The 14,505-nt window shown below is 43.2% G+C and overlaps 1 protein-coding gene across 1 annotated transcript in view; it reads left to right on the top strand.

Annotated features, from left to right (window-relative positions):
- Positions 1-3,334, top strand: part of LOC306848146 (anthrax toxin receptor 1-like) — a 50,794-nt gene extending 47,460 nt beyond the window's left edge. The window contains exon 18 of the mRNA XM_079382515.1: positions 588-3,334. Coding sequence (XP_079238641.1) covers positions 588-995 — 408 coding nt within the window. The 3' untranslated portion in view covers positions 996-3,334. The remainder of the gene's footprint in view (positions 1-587) is intronic.
- Positions 3,335-14,505: the final 11,171 nt, after the last annotated feature.

The raw sequence follows: 14,505 nt of genomic DNA, 5'->3' as shown, positions 1-14,505 counted from the left end.
AACTCTAGCAATTATATGGAAACATGCCAAAAACCAGCCAGAACTTGTTAGACACTGCATAGCAAAACCCTGGCAACCACCCACAGCAGCCTCAGGCTGATGATACACAGGGCAACTTTTTAAGCAATTTTGCCAGGAAAGTTTTTTTGAGCAATGTTGCTTGGGCCCTTTTCCATTGAGAATTGGTAACAAATTTCTATCTGGATAATTTAGATCAGTTGTGGGTCCTGCGTCTCACCTGGTTGCCCGGAAACATTGCTCAAAAAGTTGCCCCATGTATCATCAGCCTCCAAATAGCAACACCCAGGCAACCACCCATAGCAGCCTAACAACAGTCACCACATAGCAACACCCTGACAATCACCTGCAGCAGCCTAACATCAGCCACAACATAGCAACATCCTGGCAACATGCGAAAAACCACTTAGACCTGGTTAGACACTGCATAGCAACCACCCACAGCACCCTAACAACTGCATGGCAGCTGTCAGCTGCCACATAGCAACAACTATACTCAAGCAGGGAAACAGTAGTTTCTTTCAAAAAATATTATGTCTGAAATCATTTGTTGTTTCTTTCTCTCTCAGGGTCGCTGTATGAACTTCACTCGCATCAAGTCTAGTCCTCCTCCACGCTATCCATCGTACAACCAACATTCTTCACCCATCTACACCCCTCCATGCACCCTCAGCCCGCCCCCTCCTCAGGGCCAGCTGCCCCCTCCTCCACACAGTCCACCCATCTCCCTGTCCTCCGGCTTTCCCCCGGCACCTTCTACGCCCCCACGTCACGCCATCAACCCTTCTCCACCCATTACTCCTCCTCCATCCTATTCTCCGCCCCCTATCTGGTCTTCGTCTCCTAACACGCTCTACTTTTCTCCACCCACATCTCTTCCACCATCCCCTTCTGCCTCCCTGCCCCCGCCCCCTCAAGCCCCGCCTCCAGGCAGAGCTCCTCCTCCAGATCGCCCACCTCCTCAGCCTTGTGTGTAATGTGGCACATCGGAGTGGACTACTGAGGACTGGAAGTAAACAGGAAATATAAATGTTCCATATCCTCCTCAAAATTACGTTGCTGTGTGACCTACCGCAATAAAACTCGATACAAAGACTCCCCTGTGGCATCAAGGGCATTTGCTCCTCTGATAGAACAATGAAATGGAACACAAGCCACCGTGAAACTCTACAGAGAGCAACACTCACATGTCACACATGCTAGGCATCGCAAAGAAACGGAGAATTCACCTACAGAGCTTCTCAGCAGGCACCATTTGTGAGTTTAACCAAGCTTTGAGAATGGAAGTGGTTGGTTCCATTAATGGATTCATGGATGTTTCACAATTGTATGCACATGGGACCATCTCATGAAGGAGATTTCCATAAAAGAGGAAAGATGAGTAACTTTTTGGGAGCTTTCTCATTCAGGGGTGCGTTTCCCTAAAGCATCGTTAACTAACTATGTTGGTAAGTCCCATTGAACTCTATTGGTAACGACGTAACTTGCGACCATAGTTGCTTTTGGGAAACGCACCCCAGAGTGATTGAAAAAATATATGCACGTTTTTGACAAGCATCACCATATACAGGTCATCTTCATTGAGTGGCAAAAACTAAACATTGGGTCTCATTTACTAAACATTGCATGGGTTTATACACACTTATACGCACAGAAAAAAATTCTGCCAAATTTAAAACTATGCACATGAATTGATGTTTAACTTTCTAATGTTGAAAGACCGCATACCCTTGATTGCTAATTTGCATAAACACACCCATCTCTATATAAGTATTTGATGTAGAATAGAGCACAACAGCTGGGTTCTGGAAGTAAATGCATTCATTAGCTATGTTTCCATCCACCTACTTTTGTGCATTATCGCCAGAAAAAAACAAAATGGTATACATCACTAAATGGTATACATTTTTTTCCAATAAGGAAACATGCACATAAATTATGATTATGAACAACCGGTTGGTTTGGTTCATGGTTTATAATGCTTTAACAAAGACTTTTTAAAAATCCCTAAGGAAAAAATGATTGGGGAAAAGAGCAGTACTTTGGGACCCAGAGCAGTTGAAAAGGTTGGCGGGCACAAATGCACTCTATGGAAACAGACATGTGATTTTAGTTGGTTCTAAGTTTTATTGTAAATTTATTTATAAATTTATTGTAAAGAATATGCTGACGAATCATGATTTCTGCATGAAAATGTCTGTACCTGCGAGACAATGAGACCCAGTTATGTTTGATGAAAAGGTTTTCTTTCAAAAACTAAATGTATTTGCAAAATTCAACCATTTCACAAACAATTTTTGGATGAAATGTCTTGCCATACGAAGGCATATGGCTGTTGCTTGTTAAGGTAATTGACATTTATTTGTGCAATAGTGATTTTAGTGGCTTTGATCGGGATGGGGAGCATGTTGCTTTTTGGTCTTTGAATGTATTTACAAAGTACCAGACCATAATGAATGAAAGGAATAGTTAATCCAAAAATAGAAATTCTGTTATCATTCAACGATGTTGAACTTAATATTTCATTTTTGGCTGACCTGTTTCTTTAGGATGATGTAAGTTGACGAGACTAAGGTGTTTATGGGCACGGACTTGAAACATCAGAGAAAAATCTGAAATGTAAACTAAGCAAAATCACTTTACTTTGCACATGTCAGTTGTAATGGTATATGGGTGCATTATTAAAAAAAAATAGTGCAAATTATCATACATTACACATGCTGTATGTATAAATCTATGTATCCCTGTGTATATTTTTTATATAAAGTTTTCTTTTTGTGTGTGTGTGTTTTTTTACATTATTGAGGCATGACTGAGATTTTGAACAATGCAGTTTATAGCCTCTGCTATTCATCCACCATGAATAACCAGATTACAAATAGCTTTTCACATTGGAAATGAGTTTTGCCAGAGAAACTATTTACAACCCTGAATCCAACACATTTGATTTATGAGTTTGTTTTTGTTCATAATTACATGTTGTATATAATATTGTTATAATACATCACAGTGTCAATTTCCACAATCCTTTGCTTCTAAAGAGCCCTTGTCATTTTCTGTTGAGTCTAAGTTATTGCAGTGCCACTATGATGCCAATGTTGTGTTTATATGACTCCCAAACCCTGTTTGATGAAGGTTTTATGGGTAATTAACATCAGAGAAATCATATATGTCCATGTTAAATCTTACATGCTTTTCAAAGGAATCATGTAAATGAATCATTCTCTAAATGACTCGGATCATGACTACATTGTTGTTGTTTTTTTACTTTTTTAACTGTTCTTTTGTTTTGAAATAAAATGTTGTCATAAAAGTCATTGGTTTTCCTTTCTGCATGCGTTTCATGGGTGTTGTGAATGTTTGCCCTGAAGTCTTTTTGTTCAACCCTGTTATACTGTGACATTTTCCCCTTTAAAAACAATGGTTTCGTTTTCTGACGTCATATTTAAGAGTGTGACAAAAATTGTGACCACATGGTTCGAAAAGAATAACATTCTCGTGCAGTCTTCGACAGGCTATATATATATATATATATATATATATATATATATATATATATATATATATATATAAGGTGTACAGTATAATTATACATTTAAATATTGAGTAATACATGTACTTACTATATGGTTAGGATTAGGGTTTGTCTTAGGGTTACTTGCATATAATTATGCATACTTTATTGTTATTATAATAGTAAGTATGTGTAACGTTTAACAAGGACACCTTTTTTTAAAAAGTTCAACTCTGTTACAGGGAAAATCTCATTTACAAACAAATTTTGTTCTTTGTATGAATCACAAGAAACTGACTGTAAATAATGTGTCATGGGATGATATTTTAAAGGACATTTACAGAGCTGATGGTCACTGATTACATGTAATCCAGATTATGCAATCAGATTAAAAAAATAGAGTACTAAATACTTGAAATATCCCTGAGGAAGTTAATATTTCAAGTATTTAACAAGACATTCACATATTCTCTGGTGTTGGTTAATGGTCACATTGACATGCAAGTAAACAAATTAAATATTTCTATTTTTAGTGATTTTTGTTTTAAAACAATTCATTTTTATCTTACATTTTTATGACTGAATTATTGTCAAACACCAGTTAGGAAAACCCTGATGTAATATAATGTTTAATGCACTTCATGATGTTGATATCAAATAATATGGTTTATATCAAAATGGCACATTTAATGGTAAGTTTAAAACAAGTTAGGTAAAAAGTAATTTAAACGTAAAATCTTAGATTACTTTAAGTACAATTTTCATAATCTGTAATCAATAATGGACTACAATTTGTAAGTAATCTACCCAGCCCTAGACATTTATTAGACATATTTATTAGCTGATTTTCAACCTCGTAACATTCAACCCCAAAACGTTTTTTACTGTATAATCATAGGGTTGGCAACATTTGAAATGTCATAGGTTACTCGGATTTCTGCATAATTTGGTTATAAAATTGAATCTAAACTACTTCTGATCTTAAATCTGCTTAAAGAAATAACAAAATTGTTACAACTGATTTCTTCCCTGGCCTGTGTTGTTTTTATCAGCCATCTCTCCTTAACTAATCCCCTTTAGACCAGGTGTAATTTAGTCCAGACAGCCGCTCTGTCAAAATGTGTGCAGAAAGCTGCAGGCGTCTCGTGAGACAGAGACTATAAACCACTATCGCCATCATAGATGTGTTCAATTTCAAGTTTTCAAAAGGCAGTTTTATCCAGTGTCACAAGCACAAGCTCAGCAAGGTTTGGCATGAAATGTTTCAAGTGCAGCCAAATATAAACAAATCAAACTCTGCTGGAAAAATAAATTGGGATTAGGATGCATTTTCTCCAGCGGTGCAGAGGAACCCATGAGACCTGTGTAACCTGTTTTGTGTTCGGATCTATTACGAAAATCAAATGTGGTGTTTTGTATTGTTGGTGTTCATTCAACACTGTCTCTCTCAGTCTTTGACCCTGATATTCATGTTTTATCTGGGTTTTTTTTTCACGATCATTCCTTCTCCTTCCACTCCGCTTTACCTCCTTGTTTTTCCTACAGTTATTAATGTTAAATACAGTATCTAAAAAAGACACACATCTGTGAGCAGTGCTGGGTAGTAACTGATTACATGTAATCTGGATTACATAATCAGATTCCAAAAATATAAGTACTTGTAATTCGATTACGTCTTGGTTACGTATTTAACCCTCGTTCCCTGAAGGAGGGAACGGAGACGTCACGTCGGTGACCGACAAATTGGGATCTCGCTTAGAGAGACCAATCCACTACTAGTGTATCTAAACAAGCCAATGCACATTGACATGCGATTATTGCATCCAGCTGCCACTGATCACAGCGCGAGTATAAGTAGGCAGCAGGTGCGTATTCAGGTTTTCGCTGAGGAGCCGAGCCGGGGACCTGGCCGCTCAGCGGTGATATCAAAAAAGAAACAAAAGATTCTCCGCCCGGCCCTCCTCCGGGCCGAAGAGCATGCTCCTCCACCTCCGGGTCGCCCGTCTCAGGGCTGCCCTGCGACCGGCTCCACGGCGCTGCTTTGCTGGAGGCTGCTGCGTGGGAGCGGCGGCAGGGGGCCGCCCTCGGCAACGAGTAGACTGAGGCGCTGCCGCCGGCGGCCGGATGGAGGCAGCAGCTGCGCGCCGGGGCAGGATGTGCCTGATAGCCTCAGTCTGCCTCTGTGCAGCGGAGACCTGCTGGGCGAAGTTCTCCACTGCGTCGCCGAAAAGGCCGGTCTGGGACACAGGGGCGTTCAAGAACCGCATCTTGTCAGACTCCCTCATGTCGGCCAGACACAGCCAGAGATGGCGTATAGCGCGAGGTCAGTAGTGGTACGAAGCTCTCTGAGAACTTCCGGGTCGTGCCAACCCTCATGCAGGTCCTTCAGTGCCTTGGCCTGATGAACCTGCAACAACGCCATAGCGTGTAGTGCAGAAGCAGCTTCACCACAGGCCGTATAAGCACTGCCGGTCAAGGCCGACGAGTATCTACAGGCCCGGGAGGGGAATGACGGGTCTCCACACCAGGTGGCCGCGGCATTAGGACACAATTGCATCACAACCGACCGCTCCACCGGTGGGATCCCCGTATACCCCCGCGCTGCCCCACCATCGAGGGTGGTGAGGGAGGACAAGCCACCGGACCGGTTTCGGGCAGTGAAAGGTGCCGTCCATGATCCAGTGAGCTCATCGTGCAACTCCGGGAAGAAGGGTACCGGGGTGGGGCCCTGAGAACCGGAGCGAGCCACCCCAAGAAATCAATCGTCCAACCTCGAGGGTTTGGGACGCGGTGGAGGTTTCCACTCGAGCCCGACCCTCTCGGCGGCCCGGGCAAGCATAGCCACCATTTCTGGATCCGAATCCGGCATCGCCTGCCGCCCAGAAGGTGGCAGCGGTGCCGAATCATCACCTCCAGAAAGGTCTGACTCACCCTCTGATGCATCGATCGACATCCGATCGTCGGGGGGAGCACCAAAGGATACAAGTGGTACCCCATGAGAGGGTCCAGCCTGTTCCCTCTGCAGCTCCACAGGCTGCGAAGTGCCGGTGGAAGGAGGAGCCCTCGGAGGTTGGTTCCTCGGAGGGGAATTCCTCACCGTCACCATAAGACCAGTCCGACTACTGTCAGAAGTAGTGCTCCGCCGGCTTCCGCCAGGTGGAGCCCTAGATCTAGGCAGTGGCACAGGCACCCCGCCCCTTTGCAGGAAACGGAGTCTGGTCTGCAACTCCGTGACGGTCATTTTCCCGCAATGGGAGCATGACTCGTCCACGAAAGCCGCCTCAGCGTGATTAACGCCCAGACACGAGAGGCAGCGATCGTGACCATCACCCGGCGCCAGGTAACGACTAGTGTTGTTTTTGGCAGCCTGTTTTAATTTTAGTTTTAGTCTAGTCTTTGTGTGAAGCTCGTTTTTATTCGTCAACAATATTGCATTATATATTTAATTATCGTCATTGTCACGACCAGAATTTACGTTGCGTCTCGTCTCATTTTCGTCACGTGATAAAGGCTCGTTGACGACGATATTTAGTCAGAATTTTCATTGACGAAAGCAACACTAGTAACGAGCGCATCCAGAAACGCACGGATGGAAGGGCATCTTTAAAAAGACGTTCCACCCGTGAATGCTCTTTCTGAGAAATCACTCTTTCAATGTGCTGAAGCGCACGGGAGATGGCTGCTTGCAACACAATCAGAGGTAGTGGAATCCGATGTGTGCAGCCCACTCGACAGGAAAGGAACCACCGCCGCTGAAGCGCTGTGACACCAGCACAGATACCCCCTTTCCACCAGCTGGAACCAGGTGCTAGTTCAGATCCATAGCTATAGCCAGTTCTTAGTTGGTTCGACTGGCGAGCCCTTTAAGAACCGGTTGCTTTTCCACAGGCTAGAGAACCAATACAGAGCCAGGTCTTACGTCACAATATGTTTCATGTTTCGGTTCACTACCGCGGCACAACAGGCTTGTTCGAGGTGCATCAGCGCTACGCAGACCGATCGATCGGCACACAACACACTAAAGCACCGTGAAAGCGATCCAAAAGCATAAAGAGCCGTCTGCTTTCCAGTCGCTCCTGCAGCACTCCGATGCCTCGCACCGACCGGTCCGGTCCGCGCAGCGCCGATCCATCCCGAACAAGCCTAAACAAACTGTCACCAATGGCAGATGTTGCATTGCTATTGATATTCATGGTGTAAGGCTCCACCCATCCGGCCCAAGGAAGGTATCCAAATGGTGGATGAAGGTTTCCTGCTTGTTCGGTCTTTCCAGTGTGCAAAGTTCTTCAATTTAAATTAAACTCTAATCTGACTCCATTTTATCATTTAATCTGACTCCATTTTAGCTTGACCTCGTATTTAACTTGAAATACAAATTGATTGCTTGTCCATTTCTAATTTATTATTCTGATATTTGATTATTCTAGTTAACTCTTGACTTTATATTTACTCGTTCATTCGGTTGCTCATGTCTTTAACAAGGATACAACGTCAAATGTCAAATGTAACAATTTATTATCAGTCAGGTAAATATTGTATGTATTATGTCAATTCCACAGCAATTCAAAGAGATCAAATCATAATATGCATACATGACTTTCTAGAAATAGCTACATAGTGTGAAGCATTGAGACACACCACACTACGGGCTTCCTGTTACAGAATCGCCCCGACCCTTTTGCCAAATTTCCTTAAGTACTTCAGACCAGAATAAACATCCCCCAAACTGGAGACAGGGACTAACAATTTGAATTTGCTTTGATCAAGCCAAGTTGGCACCTTTTGGGACAGAAGGTAATTTGCATGAAAACCACTAGGTGTTGATCCGCCCTCTACAGTATGCAAACTATCTCTGAACTCTTAGGATCTGTATTCCCTTTTAGTTTACTTCTTATAAGAATGAGACCATTGTACCAGTCGCCCTGAGACAATTCAAATGATACCAAACATGACTGTAAATAACACTTGCATTAATGCAGAACATTACATTTCTGCTATTGACCATTCTGAGTGAGTTGAGTGAGTGAAGGATGGGGGAAGGAAGGGGATGAAAAGGAGAGGCATTTTCTTGTATTCTCTCTCAGTGGGATGTGGAGACAGATGTCTGTATGTTAATGCACTGTGTGTGTGTGTTGTCCATCTCAGGAGTTCAAAGTGTCTGAGGTTCTGTAATCCTTACAATGGCTTTGTGAACCTACATCGGCATCCAAACACGGCGAATCAAACGTGTTCGCGTTTAGCTGCTATTTCAAATATGGCGGTCCAAGTTTCTGTTCGTCTTGTTGGTCACGGTAACCCCACCCCCAGCCCCTGACGCAAGCGGTTCTTCCTTCTAGACCAGCAATGTTGTGGTGCTACTTACGAACCACTTTTCCTGGTTCGGAGCTGGTGCTTTGGGTGTCGAAAAACAAAGAACCGGTTTGAAACTAGGCTCTGGCTCCGAACCAGAACTGGAACTGGAACTGTCAGACACCATAGTCGATAGGCTTTGTCAGGAGCAGAACGTGAACCGCTCGGCTCCGAAGCGAAAACCTGAATATGCGCTGCACCTGCTGCCTACTTATACTCACGCTGTGATCAGTGGCAGCTGGATGCAATAATCGCATGCCAATGTGCATTGGCTTGTTTAGATACACTCGTAGTGGATTGGTCTCTCTAAGCGAGATCCCAATGCGTCGGTCACCGACGTGACTCGGAGTGACCGACTGATAGGGAACTACAGTTACATTTTGATTACATGATAGCATGTTATTCACACAAAACAATAAATTATTCATAATTTATTGATTCTCCCTAATTATCCCTTTTCATCTTCTAAAATAGACTACCACTGACTGTATATACTTTCAGAAAGTCTTTCAGTTTTGTGGATATTTACACAAAGACCAGTCACTAGTCAGTGGCTATAAATACACAGAACATTGACAGGCTGCATAGCATTTGACCATTTGGATTTACAAGAATTATTTCAGTTTTCAGTGTTTTCTCAACTTTTTAACATTGCATCAACTACTGATGAACACATTCATTTTAATTTGAATTATCAGTCAGTGGATTATTTAACTCTGTATTATGTCTTTGGAAGGCTTTTGTCTTTCAATCACATTAAAATGCACACATTTGTTATTACTTTTACAGGGATTCCCAATTTTTATTTTTTTGTCAGCTGAACCTCTTTCACCTAATATATGTACTTGAAGTACCACTGAGATTTTAGGAAAGGAGGAAAAAAGGAAAAGATGTGATGTGTGGCCAAGTATGGTGTCCCCATACTCAGGGTTTGTGCTCTGCATTTAACCCATCCAAGTGCACATACAGCAGTGAACACACACACGAAGCAGGGGGCAGCCAGTGCTGCAGCGCCTGGGGAGCAGTTGGGTTCGGTGCCTCACCTCAGTCGTGGTATTGAAGGTGGAGAGAGTGCTGGACATTTACTCCACCCACCTACAATCCCTGCCAGACCTGAGACTCAAACCCGCGACCTTTGGGTTACAAGTCCTACTCTCTATCCATTAGGTCACAACTGCCCCAAACTGCAGAGCGAGCCAGCCAGGAGGTAAAATTTTAAGGTAATAAAGTAATAATTATTTGTAACGTATTTGCATGCTCATGGTTCTCTGACGTTAGTTAATGGTCACATGCAGGCAAACTATTTCATAAATACAATAGTTAATCATTTTTAGTGTTTCGTTTTGATTGTTGTAATTTAAAATGATTTATTTTATTAATTATTAGCTTTTCATGAGCCCCCTGCAGTTGCTTCACAAAACGCAGTTTGGGAAACACTGACGTAATGTCAAGTTTACTGCACTTGAAGAGTTCATTTGCAAAAACTGATAAACTGATAAAACTTCTGGACTTTATAATAGGCGAAAAACAATAGCCTGTGTCAGAGGTCTCAAACTCAATTCCTGGAGGGCCACAGTTCTGCAGAGTTTAGCTCCAACCAGCTGCAAATCACACCTGCTTGGAGGTTTCTAGTGATCATGAAGACCTTGATTAGCTGGATCAGGTGTTTGATTAGGGTTGGAGCTAAACTTTGCAGAGCTGTGACCCTCCAGGAATTGAGTTTGAGACCAATGGCCTATATGAAAAGAGTTCATTCGTATCCATAAAACAGTAGGCAAAATGTACCCAGATCAACTACTATTTTCAATTAAATTTTGAAGTGTGCATCCAATGTACAGGCCATGGGAGATGAGTTGTGAATGGCAGTAAGTCACATAAAAATTACATGATGAATGTATTATGCCTAAATTATTATAAAGTACTGTTAAGGAGATCTAACCAATCAGAGACTACTTTAGTGGTGACGTTGAGAAAGCACGATAGGTGGCAAGCTGGAAACTTCCCGACCTATCCTGTCAGAGAGCGGAGTAAGAGAATGAACAAGTGTTCCAGAGTTCCTGATCTTAATCTTTGAAGTTTGCCTAGTTTGTGTGCGTTCATGCGAAATTGTAAGTCTATATACTTCCGTGTGATATTTAATGTGGTTATCCTACCATGTTGCGGCTTTGTTTTACAGAAATTATCGAGTTGTTTGTCTCCTCAGATTCTTCGAATGCATGCTGCCGTAGTTACCATAAATATAATAGATTGTGCATATAAAGTTATTTATTTTCCTTATTCTTTATGTATCATTGCTCTGATGCAACATACCTTAGTTAACAAATCTTTAGATATTACTTTGTCATAGGCTCCTTAATCCTGTTCATATACAACGATAACCCAGCACTTTATAATACACACGGAGAATTTGCAAATCCCTGTTATACATGCTAAATGCGCCATCTAAAGGGCAATTTAAGTATTGCGACTAAGTAAGAATTGTATTAGATAAATACCATGTATGTATGTTGTAATTATATCATTGTAATTTGTTTGTTTATTTGTTTATTTCAGACCACACACACTTTCAACAGTAAAGACAGAAATGTTTTGAATCCTGTACTGTGTTTTTACTGACACCCTGGGGCGAGCACAATTTACTAATCAGCACCTATAGTACAAACTTTCCTACATTGTGGTCCTTCGAGCCGGATAGTGTGCTTACCCCAGAGACAGGATGTCAGAACAACATTCCTCCAAGAGTGTGCGCCCACGACGCATTACCCAGCCTCCAACTTATCTCAGAGACTATGAGGTACAATATCATATGCAACCAACTGAACCAGTTGTAACCAGCTCCATACAGTATCCACATGGTTACAACATTGAAGCCGCAGCTGGAGCCACGAGTACGCCATATTCCCATGCTGGTGGACAACCTGATAGACAGTGGTCCCCCACACCACACTATGAAAGTGATGAAGGGGAGGAGCATTTTCTGCAAGAGGATGAGTCTTCATTCACCTCTGTTAAACACAAGTTGGAGATTCAAGATCTGAAAAGGGAGAATATGCGACTACGTGAAGCTCAAATGGTCCTTAAAGAGGAAATAAGGCAGTTACAGAACCTTCACAAAGATATGAAGAAGTTAATGGAAGAGCAGTCAGCCTTACCAGCACCCCAACCGCAGCAAATCAGAGTTACTCCAGTGCCATTCCCTAGAACCGTTTATAAACCACCTGAGGCAGCAGCACCAAGTCCAGTGCCCTACATCCCACAACCTACTCCACGCAGACCCCAAGTACCACCCAGGGAGAGTTCCTTTAAGCAGGCTCAGACCAATATGCCCTCAAGTCAAACCCACAGCCGGCTACTGCCCATAATCTGCCATATTCTTCTCTCTCGGGGCGGCCTCAGAACACTGTATGTCCAGAGACTTCCTACAGGGGCCCACAACCAACCATTCCATGTTTCATCCGTCGTGACCCCAGCGAGTTCGCTCGTCTAAAGTTGGCCCTTGACAATCTGCTTCCTGATGATGCAACTGAGTTAATCAAGTATCAGGTCCTTTTAGATCATCTGAAGTTTGAAGAGGCCCGCCTAATTGCAGACTCATTCCTCAATTCCCTTAGGCCATACTCAGACACGATGACTGCTCTTACTGACAGATTTGGAAGACCTCACCATCTATCCTTAACTAAAATAGCCGCTGTCATGGATGCCCCTGATGTTCAGCCTGGAGATTTAGCCAGTTTTGATAGGTTTGCCCTTCAAATCCAAGCTCTGGTGGGTCTCCTGAAGACATTGGGTCCTGAAGGTAATGTGGAATTACAATGTGGTTCACATGTAGCCCGCCTGCTCACTAAACTTCCCCCAGATTTACGTGCCTCATTCAGACGACACATGCCCTACCAGTCTGGGACAGTATACACTCTGCTTGATTTAGCAGAGTGGCTAAAGTTTGAATCCTGGTGCCAAGACTGTGAGGACCTAAATCAAAGAAAGGAGCAGAGATGTAGAACGGTGCCACCAAGATCAGGCTCAGTAGTAAAGTCCAGACTTGCCACTGTTCTTCATGGATCTGATCAAACCCCTAACACAGTTACACAGGTACTGTCAGACTCAAGGCAATCCAACTCAGTCCAGAGACTTGAACAGAATAGAGTGTTGTGTCCATACTGCGACAGTACAGAACACTTCCTGAGCCAGTGCATCACCTTCCAGAAATTCAGTAAAGAGGATATGATCAAATGGATCAAAGACAACCACCGTTGCTGGAAATGTGGGCGGTCCCACTTAGCGAAAAATTGCACCCTAAAGAAGCCTTGTCGTCTGTGTAATGGGAAACATCTCCAAATCCTTCACGAGGTTAATGTCCGATCACAGGCAGAGGGCACCTGCTTGGTGAGTTCAACAAATGAAACCCTGTACCTGGACAGGCCTGAAGGTTCCAAGCATGTTCTGCTGAAAGTGATTCCTGTTGTCCTGCAACATAAGAACCAAACCCTAAACACCTACGCAGTGCTCGATGATGGATCTGAAAGAACCATGCTACTCTCAGCCGCAGTTCAGAAACTAGGGCTTAAGGGACAGACAGAGGACCTAACATTAAGAACAATTCGTCAAGATGTCAAGAAACTGGTTGGGGCCTCCGTTTCATTTAGGGTACGCTCGATATCACAGCCTCAACAGAGCTACCAAATTCAGAATGCTTTTACCTCTGAACACTTAAGCCTGGCTGAGCACTCCTACCCTATCGCAATGCTCCAGCAGAAATATCAACACCTGACAGGGATTCCGTTGCAGCCCATTCACAAAGCACGTCCCCTTCTACTAATAGGAGCAGATCATCCCCACCTGATTACACCCATTGAACCTGTACGTCTCGGGCCTCCTGGAGGTCCAGCAGCAATCAGAACCAGGTTAGGTTGGACATTACAAGGCCCAACACGCTTTCTACAGCAACAGCTCCACCCTCAGCAATGCTTGCATATATCGGTCAACCCTCAAATGGAAGAATTTTTCCGGAATGTGGAGAGACTTTGGCAAGGTGATGCCATCCCACACAAAAATGAGAGACTGTCTGTACGATCAAAACAAGATCAAATGGCAATGGACTTGTTACAAACCAGAACTACCAGAATCATGGTAGATGGAGTAAACCGCTATGCAACACCGCTGCTAAGGAAAGCTGATATGCCTCACCTCCATGTCACTATGGACTCGGTTATGCCCAACTTGAAGAGCACAGAGCGACGACTATCAAAGGATCCCGTCAAGGCAGCTACATACAATGAAGAAATGAAGAAACTAGAGAATTCTGGTTATGTAGTTAAGCTCACCATGGACTCTGTGATTACTGGAGGATAATCTTGGTTTATTCCCCACCACATGGTTCAGCATAACGGTAAAAATCGTATGGTGTTCAATTGCTCCTTTGAGCACAAGGGTCAAAACCTGAACCACTACCTCCTTGCTGGACCTGCACTCGGCCCTTCCCTTTTGGGAGTACTGTTGCGTTTCAGAGAGCATACCGTCGCAGTAAGTGGCGATATAAAGGGTATGTTTCATCAGGTCCGCTTACTGCCTGAAGACAAACATCTTCTCCGCTTTATCTGGCGTGATCTTGAACCCCGTAACCCTCC

Source organism: Barbus barbus (genome assembly GCF_936440315.1).
Source record: "Barbus barbus genome assembly, chromosome: 28".
Lineage (NCBI taxonomy): Eukaryota > Metazoa > Chordata > Actinopteri > Cypriniformes > Cyprinidae > Barbus > Barbus barbus.
Note: the sequence above shows the minus strand (reverse complement) of the source record. Positions and strands in the feature narration are given on the sequence as shown.